This window comes from Heterocephalus glaber, unplaced genomic scaffold (assembly GCF_053883595.1).
Source record: "Heterocephalus glaber isolate CG9 unplaced genomic scaffold, H.glaber_assembly_v1.0 deba00000768, whole genome shotgun sequence".
NCBI lineage: Eukaryota > Metazoa > Chordata > Mammalia > Rodentia > Bathyergidae > Heterocephalus > Heterocephalus glaber.
In genome coordinates, this window is record NW_028258162.1 from 9,343,019 (window position 1) to 9,361,989 (window position 18,971).

An 18,971-nucleotide genomic window follows, 5' to 3' on the forward strand; every position below is an offset into this window, starting at 1 on the left:
AATGAATTTCTTAAATTGTTCTGTATTGTGGAATGCCCTGATCTCTCCACCAATTTTGTAAGATGTTTTTGCAGGATATATTTTTTTCAGTTAAAATAGGTTAAATTTCTTTCTTTTAGGGCTTGAAATACTTTGCTTCAAGCTCTCCTAGCTCTTATGGTTTTGTTGAGTGTCCCGGCCCGCGGGTAAGTCAACGGAGACCCTAGAGGGGGAGCGAGGATGAGAGGGGACAGGGGACACGAGAGATGGAGACAAGACAGGTTTCTGATCAAGTCTCGTTTATTGCAGAAGCTGTTACAACATATATACCGTAGGGCTAGAGGGGAGGAGCAAGAGGAGGGTACTGGGGCTACTTCCTTGTTGCCGGGTAGATTTGTAGCAGGCCCGGATATGTCCGTAAAAGGCACTCAAGATTTCCAGCGGGGGGGGGCAGGGCCCCCTACAGGTCCTCCCTTTTAAAATTATTTTTTAGAAAAGCGTCAGGAGAATCAAGCCTGCGGGGGCTGAGCCTGTCTTGGGTCAGAGCAACATACGTGTCTGCACCGTGCACCTTACCCGTCATCGGTTAACCAGAGAATCAAGGCTCTGGCACCTGTCTTAGGCGGCACACGAGGGCTCTCTCATTGCATGGCACGCTTGCTCAGTTGCCCGTCATTGGCTTGCCAGCCCGCTCACCAGGTGGGGCGAGAATTTTACGCCGTGGCAGAGATGGAATCGGCCCATGTAGCGTATGTCCAGCCAACATCCTGACAGTAATTTACCGCTGATTTTGACGTACATCTTTGTCTCCACTATAGCTCCAGGGGAAATCACAACCTTACAAAATCAGAACTATCCGAGGACATTTTAGTTACTAAGATTAACATAGGTTAAAATACAAAGGGGAATACAAGGCTTTTAAATCATATCAGCCTGAACCTTTTATCTAAAAATCAAAGCGATTTCTACGTATAAGCATTGGTATCCATTGTATGCAGCAGCATGACAATAACAGACAAACACATACAATTGCAATGGCAAGAAACAATTGTTTTACCCATTGTAGGTTGGGTAGCCATGAGGTCAACCATTTAAATAGGTCTCCGCCATCCTCATTGTGCACCTTATTAGCCAGGTCTTTCAATTGTTTTATTGTATCATCGATTTTTTCTCCATTGTCAGTCAAATTAAAACAACACATATTTTTTATTTTTTCACAGCCCTGGTGATGAAAAAGCAACAAATAATCTATTGCTGCTCGATTATCCAAAATAGCTTGTCTTTGTTCCTGTAATTCTTGATTAATCAACGCCAGGGCGGTGGAGGTGGCATTCAATCCTTTTACCACTTTACAGGCTAATCTTCGTACTGCCGCTTCCGCGTGCACCCCGATGGACGGCAGCGCAACAAAAGACCCTATCATGACTAACACTTCTGCATCAGTCAATAGACCCACATCATCATTACATCCCGGGGCGGTATACGGTGACCACCGTCTAATTCGATTAGGTACAATCAAATCAGTTCTGTCTGGTAATATCACAGCCAACCGACTCAAGCAACAACGAGTGTCACTCAAGTTGGCCGGAATGTAATTAAAAGTTTCCCTTTCACAAGTGTAAAACCAACCCATTGGCAAAGAGACATGGCAATTACTATACATAATTTCTTGTTCAACACGGCAGGACATGTTTTCCAAACGTTTAACTTGCAGACATTTAGTTGTACAATTTCTGTATACAGCACATTCGGTCTTATTAGACATAATTACCTTAGGTGAATATAATTTGACAGCATTCTTGGGCCTGTGACAAGTAGCAGATCCCCAATTGTAACTATCTGCATATGTGAGATTTTTTCCTGGGATATCTTTAAACAGAGTATAAGGCCGCAATGATTCCAATGGGGTACATACAGGAACGAGGCAACTTCCCAACATATAATGAAAGTTTACATCAGCACTTAGACAAAACTCAGACAAGTTGAGCGAGCCTGCCAACTGAATCCATATATTTTTCATGTGGTCTAACCCTTCTGAAGGCGACACCACCCATACCCTGGTCAGCAACATCAGGGGAACTAGGCATTTCCAGCTCATCCTATTCTTGTTTTCGGATCGTTCATTCAGCCAGATGTCCTTCATGAGTTCCCTCTTCATTGTGCGCCGGAGGTCCAAACTTTAAATGATGACGATGTTCCCTAAGATCACATGATATAAATTTCACTAAGGAGTCCCTTTGAGGAATTAAGACCAGAACAATATTTTCTGGGTGGCCACTTCTATATTCATCAAAGGGAGTTCCCATCTAAAAATCACTTTAATCTAATAAATTCCAGTGATACCTTGATCCAAGAGAAAAGCATATCTTTAACAAAATAACATCATCAATGTAACAATGGGTGAATATCCCTTAAAGAGAAAAGAACATTTTGAGCTCAATTACATGACCACAAACAACAAACACTAGACAAACATGTAAGACGGTGTAGAACATCAGGGTGCACCCAAACATTACTAGATAAGCTGAATTATATCCTTGCTCATTTTAAATTGAAATTGTGGGCGCCATTGTTAACTGATCAGGATTGGACAGCGTCAGGTCATCGGCATCATCAGCACGCCCATCAACTTGTTTTACTAGGCGTTCTGGGAGCCATCTGGCTGACTTCATTTCCTTGGAGTAAATACACACCGATCCTCGGCCCCAGATAAGTACAGGATCGGGCCCGTGCCATGAGTGGTCCAGGGGGTCTTTCCACATCACCGAGGCAAATTGTCGTTGCGTCTCTGGTTGCCAGAAACGATTGGCTGCAGATGAACCTTTGGCATCCAAATTTAAGAAGTTAAGAATAAATAGTGCATGTGATATCAGGTTTCTAGGAGACCCCTTGGTAGGGTACCATTCCCCCTTTTTTATTTTGTCTAAAGTAATTTTGAGTGTGAGATTAGCCCTTTCTATAATGCCTTGTCCTTGAGGATTATATGGGATTCCCGTTATATGTGTTATTTCAAATTGTTTGCAAAAGTTGGAGAAGCCAGAGCTGGTATAGCCGGGACCATTGTCTGTTTTAATTTGTTGTGGACATCCAAGTACTGAGAAGGCAATGAGGAGATGAGCGATGACATGTTTAGTAGCTTCCCCGGACTGCAGGGTGGCAAATATGAATCCACTATAGGTATCAATGTTGACATGTATATATTTAAGATTTCCAAATTCAGGGTAATGCGTGATGTCCATTTGCCAGAGGGCATTTGGAATCAAGCCACGAGGATTAACTCCCAGATGAGGTGTAGGAAGGTGTAGAGTGCACGTAGGGCAGGCCTTAACAATTTGTCTAGCTTGTTCTCTAGTAAGCTTATACATAAGGCGAAGCGTGTGAGCATTAAGATGATGCAGTTGGTGTGCCTTTTGTGCCTGGTCAATTGGAATGGGGGCATCAGTATTTATTGAACAGGCCAAAACTTGAGGTCTTGTAGCTAGGTCTGCTAAGCGGTTGCCCTGTGTGAGTGGGCCAGGTAAGTTAGAGTGGGCACGAAGGTGTCCAATGAAAAAGGATTCGGATCTCTTTCTGATTAAATCTTGTAATTGGAGGAAGAGACCACCAGTCTGAGAAGCAAGTTTGATCAATCCACATGTTTCCAATAAGGGGACAGATTGAGCAATATAAGCACTGTCAGTAAAAAGATTAAAAGCTCGGGCAGGGAATGTAGAAAAGACCGCTATAACCGCTTGCAGCTCGGTTAATTGGGCCGAAGAGTGGGCGGTTTGGAACTGGGCAATGTTATCGTCCCACACATAGGCAGCCATCCCAGTGGAAGAACCATCTGTAAAAACGGATAGGGCTTCTGGCAGAGGAGAACAAGAAGTGACCTTTGGGAAAATGAAGTCATGTCTGTTAGCAAAGTCAATGAGTTTGTTGGGAGGATAGTGATTGTCCAATGATCCTGAATAAGAAGCGAGAGCAATTGGCCAGGAATCGGTAGTCTGCATAAGCCAATCGATTTGATCTTTAAGGTAGGGTTGGATAATGACATCAGGTTCCTTTCCAAAGTACATCTTTCCATGGTCTCTACCTAGAACAATCAGGTCTGCAACTGCAACATAATAAGGGTAAAAGGCCCGCTTAGGGGAAACTGGGAGATGAACCCATAAAAGGGGAGCGGTTTGCCAAAAGACAGCGGTGGGGGAGAGAGAGGTTCTGCAAACGATATATTGTAAAGGAGAGTTATAATCTACAAAGGTAATTGTCTGATTTTGAATGGCTTGTTCTACCGTGCTAATGGCTTTGCGCCCCTCAGCAGTGAGCTCCCGAGGCGAAGTGGGGTGGCTATCACCTTGCAGGGTATCATAGAGAGGCTTCAGGTCATGTTTAGTGAGCTTTAAATAGGGCATAAGCCAATTAATATCTCCGAGCAGTTTTTGGAAGTCATTCAGAGTTTTAAGACCGTCCAGCCGCAAGGTGAGCTTCTGGGAGGGAATATGACGTCCCTTCATCTGAAATCCGAGGTAACTGTAAGGGTCTTTTAGTTGAACCTTATCAGGGGCAATCTGGAGGCCACAAGATTCAAGGGCCCGCCGAAGGTCAGCATAACAAGCCAAAACCTCACTTCCCAATTGTCCCGCCACGAGAATATCATCCATGTAATGGATAATATACATTTGAGGCCAATTGTCTCGGGTGGATTGAAGTGCTGTGGCTACAAATGACTGGCACAGGGTGGGACTATTGGCCATGCCTTGGGGTAGCACTAGCCATTGAAAGCGCTGCATTGGGGCGCAGAAATTGGTCGCCGGGAGGCTAAAAGCGAAGCGTTTTTGATCTGCAGGATGTAAGGGAATGGTGAAAAAACAATCCTTTAAATCAATAATAACCTTATAATATCCAAGGGGGATGGCTACCGGTGAGGGAAGACCGGGTTGTAAAGCTCCCATGAGTACCATAGTTTTATTAACTGCTCTGAGATCTTGCAAGAGCCTCCATTTTCCCGACCGTTTTTTAATGACAAAAATGGGAGTATTCCAAGGGGAGTGGCTAGGAATGATATGGCCAGCATGAAGCTGCTCCTGCACCAGCTGTTGAGCTGCTAACAACTTCTCCTTGGAGAGGGGCCACTGATCGACCCACACTGGATCATCCGAGAGCCAGGTGATCTTTTCAGCATGGACCGCAGGAGTGTCAGCGACCCCTATGGAAAATGGCCCAACCCTGCTCGAGGGGGCCGAGGGACAGGCTCAATAGGGTGAGTAAGGCTAGTAGGGTGTTTTCCCAGCCCTGTTCCTGGAATGTACCCATTTTTAAACATCTGCATAGTGACAATTTCATTGGGGCTGGAAATAATTATCCCCATTTGTGATAATAGGTCTCTCCCCCATAAATTAATGGGTAACCCTGAGATGATATAAGGTTGAATGGTGCCCTGATTACCATCTTGGTCCCTCCAGGTCAGATCTTTGGCACTTTGTTTAGGATTTTGACTCTGCCCTATACCCTTGAGATGGGTGAGGGTGTCCTTCAATGGCCACGCCTGAGGCCAATCCTCTCCCTTTATGATAGTTACATCGGCACCAGTGTCGACCAACCCAGAAAACTGTCTCCCATCTAACCACAAGGTCATGAGAGGCTTTTGTGCTGAAAGTACCTCCGACCAGTAGACATCAGATGAGCCGAAACCCTGGCTGCCTCGGGCGTTTTTAAGAGCCTTATTAGAGGTGGAGAGAAGGGGAAGGAGTAACAATTGGGCAAACCTTTGGTCTGATTGAATGGTATTAATAACTTTGGGGGAAGAAACCATAACTTTAATTTCCCCAGAGTAGTCACTATCAATCACTCCTGGGTAAACCAGCAGTCCATTCATGGTACTGCTGCTTCGGCCTATTACGAGGCCAAAGGTCTCCTTAGGTAAGGGTCCAAAGACTCCCGTAGCAAGGGCCTGAACTCCCATTTCTGGGGTTAATACTGTGTGGGTGGTGGCACTGAGGTCCAATCCGGCACTTCCTTTTGTGGCTCTGACGAGGTCCGAAATGGATTGCTGTTTATTGGAGCAAAATTGAGCGCCCCGTAAATTTGTTTGGAATTGGGGGCCCGGGGCTGGCCCCCTTTCCCGTTTCCCGAATTCAAACCCTGGAGAGGGGGGAGGGGTCGACCCTGGGCATCAGTCTTGGATCGGCACTCACTCGCCCAATGCCTCCCCCGATTGCATCGGGGGCAGGGCCCTGGGGGCGGAGCGTCGGGGCCCTGCATTTTAGCGGTCGGGCATTCTCTAGCAAAATGGCCGATGGCCCCACACCGGAAGCATTTATTGCCGACGTGGCGTTGTAAGAATTGTTTGACTGTGAAGCCTTGCATGGCGGCCGCCATGGCAAGGCCCTGTTGGTAGGCGGCCCCAATCTCAGAACAAAGGCGAATGTAGCCGGAAAGGTCAGTTTTCTTTTTATAGGGGCGGATAGCGGCCTGACAGGCGGCATTGGCGTTCTCAAAAGCAAGCTGTTTAACAAAATCTGTCCCTGTCTCCGCGCTCCCAAAAATCCGGCCTGCCGCCGTGAGAAGGCGGTGGACAAAGTCCGCAAACGGCTCGTCCGGCCCCTGCCGGATATTAGTGAGGGAGGCACTCACGTCTCCTTTGGAAGGGAGTTTCCTCCAGGCCCTAGTGGCTGCGGTCTGAATCTCGGCATACAACCCCACGTCAAATTGCATTTGCTGGTCGTTAGCGGCGTAGGCCCCCTCCCCAAGAAGCATGTCAAGCACCCAACCATTCCCCGCCTGAGCATTGCGTCTAGCGGTCTCTCGACAATTCTCAACATACTCAGATTTCCATAATAAGTAGTCACCTCCTGCAAGGGTGGCACGGGCCAGAGTCTGCCAATCAATTGGGGTGAGCCAATTTTCTGCCACCGATTCTAGAATAGCCATGGTGTAAGGTGCAGTGGCCCCGTACTGAGCCGCAGCCGTTTTAAGCTCTTTAATAACCTTAAAATCAAAGCCGCCATGGTGTCTCCATGCCTGACCCTGTGCGTCAACAGTCTCAGTGACAGGGAAGGCTTCCACGGGCTCAAGTTCTAGGGGTACCCTTGACCCGGACGGCACCCTGGGGGTCGCCCCTCTAATGGGGGGTCGTGGCTTATGGGTGTCCTCTCTAGGGACATTTCCATGAGCCTTGCCTGTTCTTAAGCCCTCAAGCTGGGTAATAAGTTCTTGATGTTCCTTTTCTAACCTTATCTGTTCTTTTAGAAAGTCTATTTTGTCCCGGAGTTCCTTTTGGGGATCAACAACAGGATAGGCCAAAGCGGGAGTGCTGGGGCCTGGACGGATATAAGGAGGGGGGCACCCAGAGCCGCCCCGCAATGCTTCCCCCGCAGACTCGTCAGTTCCGGAGTCCTTTTGGGGTGGATCTGGGGGCGGAGGCAAGCAGCGATAGGCTTGAAGGGAGGGATATAGGGGCGGAACCTCCCGCGAGGGTGGGGTTGCCTTAGAGGCAGTGATGGAGGAAGAGGAAGCGGGGGTCCGGCAAGGCTTTGCCTTATAGGGCTTGGCAGGGATCGCGGCCGTTTGGGATTGGTCCGAGGGAACGTTATGTCCGTCGGGGGCGGGATCATCATCACTGTCAAAGGACATCAAGTCCTCTTCCTCGTCTGGCGAGGAAGGCGTGGCCTTAACTGGCCTGGGTCCCGGCGCCATATTGGCGTCCCGGGGAACTGCGTCAGTGTCACCAGCGGGTGTCAGCTCCTCACCACTACGGAGGGCTACCTCCCCAACCTGTATAGCCTGAGCTACCAGTGGATCCCTTGCTTTTTGGGAAATAATATCATTAATCAAATTCCAATATGAGAACGCCGCAATCGGGACCTTCCCGGGTCCGCAAGTGGCATAATAATCCTGGAGAGCCTCCCCCACCTTTTTCCATCTCTCTTCGTCAATGGTTCCCTCAGCAGGGAACCAGGGACAGAGATGTTTAATAAAATCAAAAAATTTCAGCAATTGTTTGACTGTAACCTTTACCCCTCGTGCCTGTAATGTCTTCTTGAGACCTTGCACAAACAGTTCGTGCTGACTAATGCCCTGTCCCATAATCGCTGCTCAACTTACCGAGGTGCAAAAAGACGGCAGGTCCACGTCAATCGCAAGCCTCTTCTATGTCGAGTATGCTCTTTGTTCCTCAATCTTAATCTTAGGGCCCCTGAGCAGCGTCCTTCACTGGATCCCCCGTTCTCTGGCCCCACGTTGGGCGCCACTTGTCCCGGCCCGCGGGTAAGTCAACGGAGACCCTAGAGGGGGAGCGAGGATGAGAGGGGACAGGGGACACGAGAGATGGAGACAAGACAGGTTTCTGATCAAGTCTCGTTTATTGCAGAAGCTGTTACAACATATATACCGTAGGGCTAGAGGGGAGGAGCAAGAGGAGGGTACTGGGGCTACTTCCTTGTTGCCGGGTAGATTTGTAGCAGGCCCGGATATGTCCGTAAAAGGCACTCAAGATTTCCAGCGGGGGGGGGCAGGGCCCCCTACAGTTGAGATGCCTGTTACAATTCTAATGGCTTGACCTTTGCCAGTGATTTATTGGTTTTATCTAACAGGTTTTAAGATTCTATCCTCATGTTGGATGTATAAGATTTTGACAGTGGTGTGTTGTGGAGAAGTTCTTTTCTAATCGTCGCTTTTTAGGGGTTCTGGATTCTTCACTTACCTGTATATTGAATTCTTTCCCCATACTTGGAAGTTTTTCTGTTATGATTTCTGTAAACAGATCGTTTTATTCCATGTATGCTGTCTTCTGTCTTTCCTGTAACTTCAACTAATCTCAGGTTACTTAGTGTCATCTGGTAACTAACTGTTGTATCGGCTTTCCTTGCTCTGTTGTTTTAAAGCTATCGCTAAGTAAATACCCACATGGATCAGGCCTGTCTTCTAAGTCTAGCACTCTCTACTTACTTTGTTCACTTCTGTTACCTAATTCTCCTCAATACAATTATCATCTCCTGAATTTCTCTTTGGCACCTATCATGGACTATAATTCTATGCTGAATTGCTCATTCATGTTTTGAATCCTTTTGGTTAGCTCTTCTAATTTTTTCTTTGAATCTTCTTTAATCTTACTGATTAATTTGTATATTAATTTCAGTATCGGTTTGGTTATATCATCTTTGATTTCACCAACTTTGTTTCTTCTTTGATCATTTTGTGCAATTTCACCATTTGGTGTTTGATTTCCTCAGCATTGATTTTTTTTTTTTGGTACCGGGGATTGAACTTGAGATGTTGTGCTTGCAAGGCAGGCGCTGGAACCACTGAGCTAAATCCCCAGCCCCACCTCACCATTGATTTTGCTTGGATCTACTCTGGGGCAGTTGGGAATTTTGTTCCCTTGTTTTCTCTTTCCATGTTTCATTTTCTAAATCTTACTTTTTTGGGGCCTGAGGGTTGATGATCAACAGAATGGAAAGACTCTGTGACTAGCATGGAGATCTCTTTTGTTGGTGTCTATTTTCCAGTGATGTAGTCTTGGCTTTCTTTGCTTCTTGGGATTATCTACCTGATTTTGAAGTACTCATTTGAAGAGAATTTGACTCAGTCACTGTGTTGTAAGGTGAGAATTCCTATAACTTTTAGCAACACCAACAGATCCAACTTTACATCAATCATGTACTTAAAGCTTGCTTTAACAATTTCACTCTTTAATCATTATTCCTCTGTAAGACCGAGGGCCTTACCAAAGGCTCCGAGGAGCTGACTGCAGCAAAGAACACCCGGGAAGGAACACACCGGACAAATTGGAAAGTAAAACAGACCTTTATTAGTCTGGCCAGACGGCACTCCCAAAGCAAAGTAGCTTAGAGAGGCAACTGGCTCAGAGTCCGAGGCTGTTTTTATAGGGGGTCTCAGGGGAAGTTGGCAAGCAGAAATACAAAAGCGGAGGAGAGAGATAAAACAGACCTTTTACAGATTGTCCTTAAGATAACATATTCAGATATGGAGTTGGGCAAGCATGACAGAACACTACGCACACAACAGACCTTCCTGGCACCACAACAAGCACATCTCTGGAACTCGATGTCTACCTGGTGATCCGTAACAGAAGCAGACAAGTTGGGGCCCTATTACAAAGATGGAGTAACTGTTGTTCAGTCTTACACCTCACATACTGAAATATACTCTATCAATAGACTGGGATGTGGAGGGAAGGCAGAAGGAAAAGAAAAAAAGAATCCAGTAAGTCAATAAGAAGATAGGGAGAGAAGAGAAACATCCATAGGAGGAAAACAGGAGGTAAGACTCTGTTGGAACTATTGTTATAGCTGCAATAAAGAGCTAGTGCTGCCGGTGTTGAGAGGAGACCTCTGCGAGGGGAGGAGGGCTGAATCAGTAGAGAACTGCAATTAGGAACTGAAGGAGACTGAGATTGCCCGAGCTTAAAAAAGTTTGTTTGGATCATTTATATACAATTTTGGTAATCCTTGATCTGATTTGCTCTTAACTGTCCTATTTAGGTTAAAACACTGGTTAATTCTTACTCTTTTTTGGACATCCAGAGGCACAGTCCTATCAGCATTCAGATTCAGGTCCATCATCAGAATGGCACCTTTGTTTTCAGATTCCGGAGTGCCTCCCAGTGTCATCTCATATGCTGATTTCTGGCTTTCAGTTTCTCTGAAGCTGTCTTGTGGCTATCTCACTCACAGTGATCCTCTTCCAAATGGGGAGATTAGAGTGACTGTGAACCTATTCCATTAGCCAGGTGACTCCTGCAGTGCTGTCTCTCTCCTCTCCCAGGATAGCATGTATGCTGGACCTGGGTGTGAGGGTGTGGCAGTGCAGGATGGTCTGTCTTCCCCTTCCAAGCTCCCTTGACACTGGGTTTTGGTTCAGCTCTCTTCTTCTGTTTACCCTCTCATATCTGGCTTTCTCTGTAGCCCCTGCCTCAGGGTACCTGCTTTTTCCACTGCATGTTTTGGCGTCTGATCCCTTGCTTCCACAATCTAGCTAACCATAAGAATTGGTCCTGAAGGGCAGCATGTTAAGTGAAATAAACCAGGTGCACAGAGACAAACACTATCTGATCTCAGGGGTAGCAAAGTTCATTTTGTAGAAGTTGACAGTAGAATAACGGTTACTAAGTGCTGGGGAGAGCAAGAAGGAATGAGAAGAGGTTCATCAAAAGATCCAACTTATAATAAGGCAAGAATAAGTGATGGTCTTTAATGGCAGAGTAGAGTGAATATAGTTAAAATACTACAGTGTATATCTCAGAATACTTAGATAGTTTTGAATGTATTGACCATAGGAAGTGATAAAACTTTAAGTAATGAATATGCTAGTTATCCTAAGTTGATAATTACCTAATATATACATGAATTAAAATATCATACTGTACCTCATACTGTGTACAAATATTACCTATTAAGAAATAAATTTTACTACTTAAAAATAAGTAAAATGTTTTATTTGCATATGTAGTATATCATAATGAGATTCATGATGCTATGTTATACATGTGCATAACATATTTTGAGAATTTTTCCCTCCCGTTCCCTCCACCTCCCTTCTTTCCCCCATTCTAATCCACTTCTCTGTCACTAGAAGATGACTTTCTAGTTCTCTGTCCCTTTTCCTTTGCTTTTTCATTTATTTATTTTTAGCTTGATTAATAAAGTATACAGTATTTAACTTTCTGAGACTGGCTTTTCTTGTATCTAGTTCCTTCCATTTTGCTGCAAATGACAGGATTTCATTTTTTATGGCTGAATAATACTCCACTGTGCATATATACCACAATTTCTGTATCCATTCATCTGTTGATAGGTACTTAGGCTGATTCTGTTTCTTTGCTATTTTGAATAGTGCCACAATATATACCAATATGCATGTATCTCTTTTGTATGCTGATTTTGTTTCCTTTGGATATATACCCAAGAGTGTCCAGAAAACTCTTATATGGAACAAAGTCAATTCCTGGACTATATATTCTGGTTCCTATATCTATATATTTTCTTCTCTTAGTGGTACCATGTACCATATTTTAATTATCAAGGCTTTATAATATATTTAAATAACCAATTTGTTGAATCTCATTACATTTTTAATTAAACTTAAACCCATTTATTATTTCTTCTGTAGATCAGAATAACATCAAATATTCCAAAATTTTCATTTGATTTTGCATAAATCATTATAAAATTTCATTTTGTAGTTTCCGTCTTTACATAGCAGTGATGGCTTCCCTTGAGACCTCTTAAGGTTGGATAGGTGCACAATTTTAGCCAAAAAGAGGATTATGTGTAGGACTGTGGGAGCCCCCAAATGTCTGCAACCTGGTGCATACTGCCGGACTCACCTTTGGATCGTGAGCTGCTGGTGACCTGGCTGAGATCTCCCATGGCTTCACCAAAGAGCAGAGTGGCAGCTCCATCCTGAGAGGCGAACTGTGCTGGCTGAGCAAGATCGTGCATGTTGTCATCAAGCCTGGGGGAGGAGGCACCAAGCTCACCTCCCTGAGGAGAGGGGGCCCGGGCCTGACCCAGCCCTGCAGATACTCAGTCCTCAAAGAGCAGCCGCGTGTACACGGGTGGGAGGATGACGTCCGTAAGCTTTGCAGTGCCCTGATCAGCTTCAAGGAACAGCTGACAGGGTCCCGCGGGGAAAAGGGGGAGCAGGACAGGGTCACGATGTGGGGATCATGGGGCATAAGCTTTGATCCCCAGCGCGGTCATTTTTTCTCATCACCATGGTTTTTTCCTGCTGTCCCATGAACTAAAGTGTCCTTCCCTTCATCTCCAAGTTCTTTGACTCTGGAGACAGGCGATACCTTGGTCTCACATCAACACCCGGGTGACCCTTTCACTGGCGTTCAAGTTTTACCAATGTTGTCGTGCGCTTCTTCGCGTTGAAAGTAATTAGCCCACTTGTTCTTTATTAAATGGAAATGAAGCTTAATTGGGCTCAAAGAGCTCACAGCCTGGATCCGATTTTATTGGCAATTATGACCCAAGGGAAGACTCAATAGATAAATCCATACTCATCTGTGCACCTAGTGTATGTCCATTTGGCTCTGTAGAAACTGTATTCTGTTATTTGTACCAATCTAGAAAATTAACTTTTCCAGTTCTGCAAGCTTGGTTCACTTCCCAAGAGAATTCACAGGGACAGCAGTTTCCATGTATTTATTTGGCAGAGAGATAAAATGATATTATTGTGAGCAGTGCCCTTCGCTGAAGTACACTTCTTTTGAACATTTGCTGCTTTTTTTTTTTTAAGTAGTGGGGATTGGATGGGCCTTTGCACTAGCTGTACCCCAGGTCCTTTGTATGTTTTTATTCTGAGACACAGTCTTACTAAGTTGTCCCGACTGAGCTTGTACGGAGCATCTTCTCGCCTCAGTCTCCCAGAGTACTGAGATTGGAGGCATGCACCACCACACCTGGCTCCAAATGGTTCTTGAAGCCTAGTATTTTCTTGAGAAAGAAGTGATCTGAATTGACAGGACAATTCAAACCTATGGCTATAGCAGAAACTCTTTGCTTTTAAATGGCTATGGGTCCGCCAGGTGTAGGGAAACAACAGCAAAGAGTATTCATGAGTCACTAGTGATCCTACTCTGTTGCAGGGTCCTGTGATCTGGAAGAAGCCAGAGCACAAGTGCTTCCACATCGCCTTCCCAGGGGGTCCCCTGCTATTGTGAGGTGGCTCGGGAGCCTCAGGGACACCCCAGGATATAAAGTCTGACATGGAGTGCACGTCTCTGCCAGAACTCACATCGAATCTTGATGCCCAGCGCCAGTTGGGAAGTGTGGCTTCATGGGCGGCTGTCTGGTTGAATGTGGTTTGTCCTCACCAAACTCAGGTTGGGATTTAATTCCTCAGTGTAGCAGTGCTGGGATGTCGGGCGAGGAAGAGGCGTGTGGGTCCTGGGAGTGAAGCTCTCAGGAAAAGATTAATACCTTTCTTGTTTTTCAATTTGTATTTTTTTATTAGCACATGTTTGCAGTACACAATGATTACATTCCTTATGGGAAGTTGGTACAGGTATACGACATATTCTTTTTTCATCCCTTCCTTTCCACTCCTACTATCTTGGTCCCCTATTTTTGTTTTAGAGACAGAGTCTCGCTATGTAGTACAGGCTGCCCTTGAACTTGCTATGTAGCCCACGCTGGCCTCAGACTTGTGGTGGTTCTCTTGCCTCAGCCTCCCAAGAGCTAGAATTACATGTGTGCACCATCATGCCTGCCAGTAAAAGATCTAGCTCCCTATTTCCTATTATATATATATATATATATTTTTTTTTCTCTTGATATTTTGGATTTCTCTTTTAAGAGGAGCCATGAGATATTTAAGCTTGTGTCTGATTTATTTCACTTTATGTTGTGGTTTCAAGGTAGGTCCGTTTTCTACAAATGACTCAAATTTATTTTTCATTAAAGCAAACTAGTACTTCATTATGTGTACATACCACACCTTTTTATCCATTCATCTGTTGATGGGCATGTAGGCTATTTCCAATATTTATCTCGTAGGAGTTGTGCTGCTATACACATGAGTATGTATGGATCACTGTAACATGATGTTCTTAACTCTTTTGGGAAGATACCTAAAAGGGGAATAGCTGGGTCGAATGGAAATTCTAGTTTTAGTGTTTTGGAATCTCCATATTGATTTCCATAATGGTTATACTAGTTTACATTTACACCAACAGTGTAGAAGGGTTCTTTTTCCCCTCAGTCTCTCCAGTATCTGTTATTATTTGATTTCTTGATGGTGGCCGTTCTTTCTTTCTTTCTTTTTTTGTACCAGGGATCAAACTCAGGTCCTTGCGCTTGTGGTGCGGTGCCACTGAGCTAAATCCCTGGCCTGATGGCCATTCTTTCTGAAGTAAAATGGAATCTCAATGTTGTTTTAATTTGCATTTCTGTAATGGCCAGAGATTGTGAATGTTTTTCCTTCACTTACTGGCCATTTTTACTTCCTCTTCTCAGAAGTGTCTATTTGTTTTAGTTGCCCTTTTTTGATTGGGTGTTTTATTTTGAGGGGTTCTTTATATCTTCTGGGTATTAATACAGTACTCTGTCCTTGGAATAGCTGGCAGTTTTTTCAACTGTACCGCCTTTCTTGAATGAGTTCTTGCTCTCATGGAATTAGATTCATAACCATGACTGTATGTTGTTAAAAAGAAGTTTACCTTCATGCTTTCCCTCTTCTGCACACCTCCACTTGCCCTTTTGCTTTCTGGCCTAAATTAAAGTTGTACGGCACCTTAACAGAAGTGACGTTGATGGTGCCTTCAAGTCTCTAGAACTGGCAGCCCAAATGAACCTCTTTTCTTTGTAAATAACTGTCGCAGATATTCTTTTTTATAGTAACAAAATTTAGACTAACATAGGAGGTGTTTAGATCATGAGTGTGGATTAATATTAGGTAGGACTGAGTGCTCTATAATGAGAATGTTATAAAGTGATCCCAGCCCTTGAGCTTTCCTTTTTTCATGCACTCACTCTTGTACCATGGGCTACTGTGCTGCAGAGGCCCTCACCAGATGCTGGTGCCATTCTCTTGAACTTACAGCCTCTCCAACTCCAAGGAGAAAACTTCTTGTCTCTATAAATTACCCAGTCCAGGATATTCTGTCATAGCAATAGAAGAAGCCTAAGATAGAGACTGAATGACAGGTGTTTACTCCTGCATTCATGTGGCATTCTGACATTTCTCTCATGGTGTCTGAGATGTCTTTGGGATGCAATGGAACAGCCTGTAGGACTATATTGCTTTTCCCATGGCTGAGTTGACTACTAGGGCTGAGACATCTCCATGTTTCCTACAGTTGAATTACCAATTTTTGACTCCATAAACCATCAGTGAATGAATGATTCATTTAAAAACAGTCAGCGAGCATCTACCTGATGCTTAAATTGAAGTGACAGAGACAATTAAGAAACTGCCTCTGCCCTAATGGAACTTGCAGATTAGTGCAGGAGGCAGAGGGGTTTGATTAAGAAGAGGTTTGTGTGTGTGTTTGCTGAGTGAAGTCATTTCAACCATAAGAGAAAAGCAAAACTCATGAAACTGTTGATTATGAACTGAGCAGGCATGGCTCTTTCTTTTTCTCTTTTTTTGGTACCAGGGGTCAAATTCGGGACCTTGCGCTTGTGAGGCAGGCAGCGGAACCACTGAGCTAAATCCCTTTGCGTGACTATTTCTTGATGTATACTGTTCCACTGGATTCTCCTGGTTTTTCTTACCTGGCTTTTATTACCTTGGCCCCTTAGCTGTACTTGGCTACACTGTACTAGTAACTTAGGTTGCTGGTAGCTCTGTACTTATTATGGCAGTCTTATTTTCAGAAGCCAAAGCATCTCATCTTCTGAATGGCTTCGATCTACACATTGTAACTGACCATAGAGAGTGGTCCATCACCCACCGCTGGACCACAGCTCTTCTGGGAGTAGGTGCCATGAGAGATGACAGTGGACATTTCCTGTTCAGTCCATCTCCTTCCAGGCAGATGTACAATGGAAGCAGTCTGAGCCCCAGCCTGGGCTCAGTGTGAAACAAAATGCACCTTATAACTGTAGAGATTAGAGCAAAGCTATGATCACTTCTTTGGACTTTAGTCATGAGTGCAGAAATTCAAACAAGGGACCGAAATGCAGAAGGGTAACTTGAGGGTGAAAGGATGGAAAGCAGATGGCACACGTCGAGTTTCTAGGGACAGAGGATTCTCCGTCTCCATTCCAATGGATTGAAACTTATCACATTTTGAAAATTCTGCTTTTCATCAAGAGGAAACAAACACAAATTCATTGAGTAGCTAACTCTTAGAGAGCTACTTAATGAGAGCTGGGTTTAGAAAGCCCAAATTTCTTCTTTCTGGCCCAGCTAGCTCTCAACGAAGTTGAACACTTAAGTAATTATAGTGCAATAGTAGAGTGTGTTGTGGATTGGATATAAAATGTCCCTGAAAGTCTGATGTTCAGAGATGGGGCTCTTGGGAGGTGACTGGATCATGAGAGACGCTGTACTCAGCGCTGGATTAATCCATTGATAGGCCCACTGCTGCCTGTGTTGTTAGGTGGAAGGGCCTGGTTAGAGGCAGGTGCCTGTGGTGTGACCTGAAGGGTGTGTTCTTGTCCCAGGATCCTCCATTCTCTCTGCTTCCTGGCCACCATGAGGTGAGCAGCTTTCAACCACACACTTCCAGCAGGATGTTTCTGTCTTGGAGCCAGCTAATTGTGATCTGAATGCTCCCAAAACTCTGAGCCATAATAAAACTCTTCTCCTTTAAGTTGTAGTCGTCAGGTATTTTGTCCCAGTGTCAAATACAGAGTGAATCTAGCTAACATGTGAAAAGATTGTGTCTCTGTGATCTTATTACCCCTGACCAGATGTGATAAAATGTAGGGGACACAGTCAGACCCTGCTTCTCTACTTCAGATCTACAATGATCTACACATTGGTACTTCAGATCTATACAGAGCTACTTGTCATTACATAATTTTGCCTGCATTCCATACCTCCAGATCCAAGTCATACTTAATAACTACTGTTGACTGACTTTACACTTTTGATGAATGGCCCAGCTGCCTGCAAACTTAGCTCTGTAACTGACAGGATTAGGCTCGGCCTCCAAACTACCTGCGTTCTGAGAACCCCCTCCTCTGCCTGCTGTCTTCCTGCTCCCAACAATCACCTTCCCGCAATGTATCCTCAGTCTTTGACCTTGTCATTGTCCCATTAAGATGATTTACAGTGGACTCTCAACTTACAACCGGCCTGACACATGAACGACTTGGGTTATTGTTGGGAGCAATGCTACATAATTCTAGGGAAAAATCATTTGAGTAGGCCTAGTTCTCCTGCCTACAGGCCAGCAATAACACTCCAAGACATACTTCCATTTTGGCCTCGGGTCACAAGGGAGATCTCAATGATCCCATGATGCTGTAATCCTCCAGGACAAGACCACACCTGTGGGAGACGCCCTGGGAGGAACCAAATCTTCATCTGTGTAGTTCCTGGGAGGAACTAAATCTTCGTCTGCATAGTTCCTCATTGTTCTTAGATTTCCGCCGCCCCCACCCAGTCTTTTGTTACACCTTGTTCATCCCAATATGATACTGAAATCAACATTATTCATTTGTTACATTTGTTTCTTTGGATGTACTAAATAAAAGGTGCTACAAGCTAGGGCTTCTTGTCTTTGCTGCCCAGAGCAGCACTGATCAGACCCAAAGCTCAGCTTCTTCTCAGTCTCATTTGTCACTGCAGAGGTTCTGGTAACGTCCCCTTCCCCTGTTCCCTACAGGTTATGTCCAAAATTTTAGTTTTACAAACAAAATCTTGAGTTATGACCCTAATGGTGGCCACTTGTGCTTCCAGGTGGTCTCAGATACAAATTTAACCCTTACAGAGGTACTTCCAGGAACATGACAACACCCTTTCCTATGTGGAGTTAATTGAGAAATCCTGGGCCAATGTTTCTCTGGGGACGCTGAGATCTGCCTGTGTACAGGAGAGAGACTTTGAGGGCTGTGCAGAGGAGCCTGAGCATTCAGTTGACCAACTTGAGTTACAACCAGCCCTTGGGAAGGAATTGAGTTCCTAAGTCAAGGGTCTACTGTACTCACATCCTGCCATTCTTGAGTTTTGGTGGATTCCAGCAAGATGTAGCTAAAATAAAAGGTGGAAACAGTATTCACAGGAGCCCAAACCCAGGCTGTTTAAATTCATTGGTACAAATTGCAAAATATTGGATCAGGATCCTGAAAGACTGAAGGTGGCAGCAGAGGAACGAGCTTGCTTTCTGGTCTCTGCTGACAAGAGCTGAACACATGAATTCTAGCTTTGCTCAGTTTGTCTCACATATGCATTATTTCTCTTCACATTTCCATGTCTCTTCATCTTATCCCTAGTTTAGCCTTTTATCTCTCTCTGGTTCTCTCTCTCCATGCCTTCCCAATTGCCTTTGAAGTCACTGTGTCAGCAGAGATAATATCTCTAGTTGTTTT

The 18,971-nt window shown here is 44.7% G+C and overlaps 1 protein-coding gene across 1 annotated transcript; it reads right to left on the reverse strand.

The window, feature by feature from the left end:
* Positions 1–261: 261 nt before the first annotated feature.
* Positions 262–8,471, reverse strand: LOC147829085 (uncharacterized). Its single transcript, XM_087207243.1, has 2 exons — positions 8,065–8,471; positions 262–2,178 (listed from the first exon to the last, which is right to left on the reverse strand). Exon 2 carries the CDS (start codon positions 2,135–2,137, stop codon positions 926–928), a length of 1,212 nt encoding a protein of 403 aa, XP_087063369.1. The 5' UTR covers positions 2,138–2,178; positions 8,065–8,471; the 3' UTR covers positions 262–925.
* Between the last annotated feature and the right edge of the window lie 10,500 nt (positions 8,472–18,971).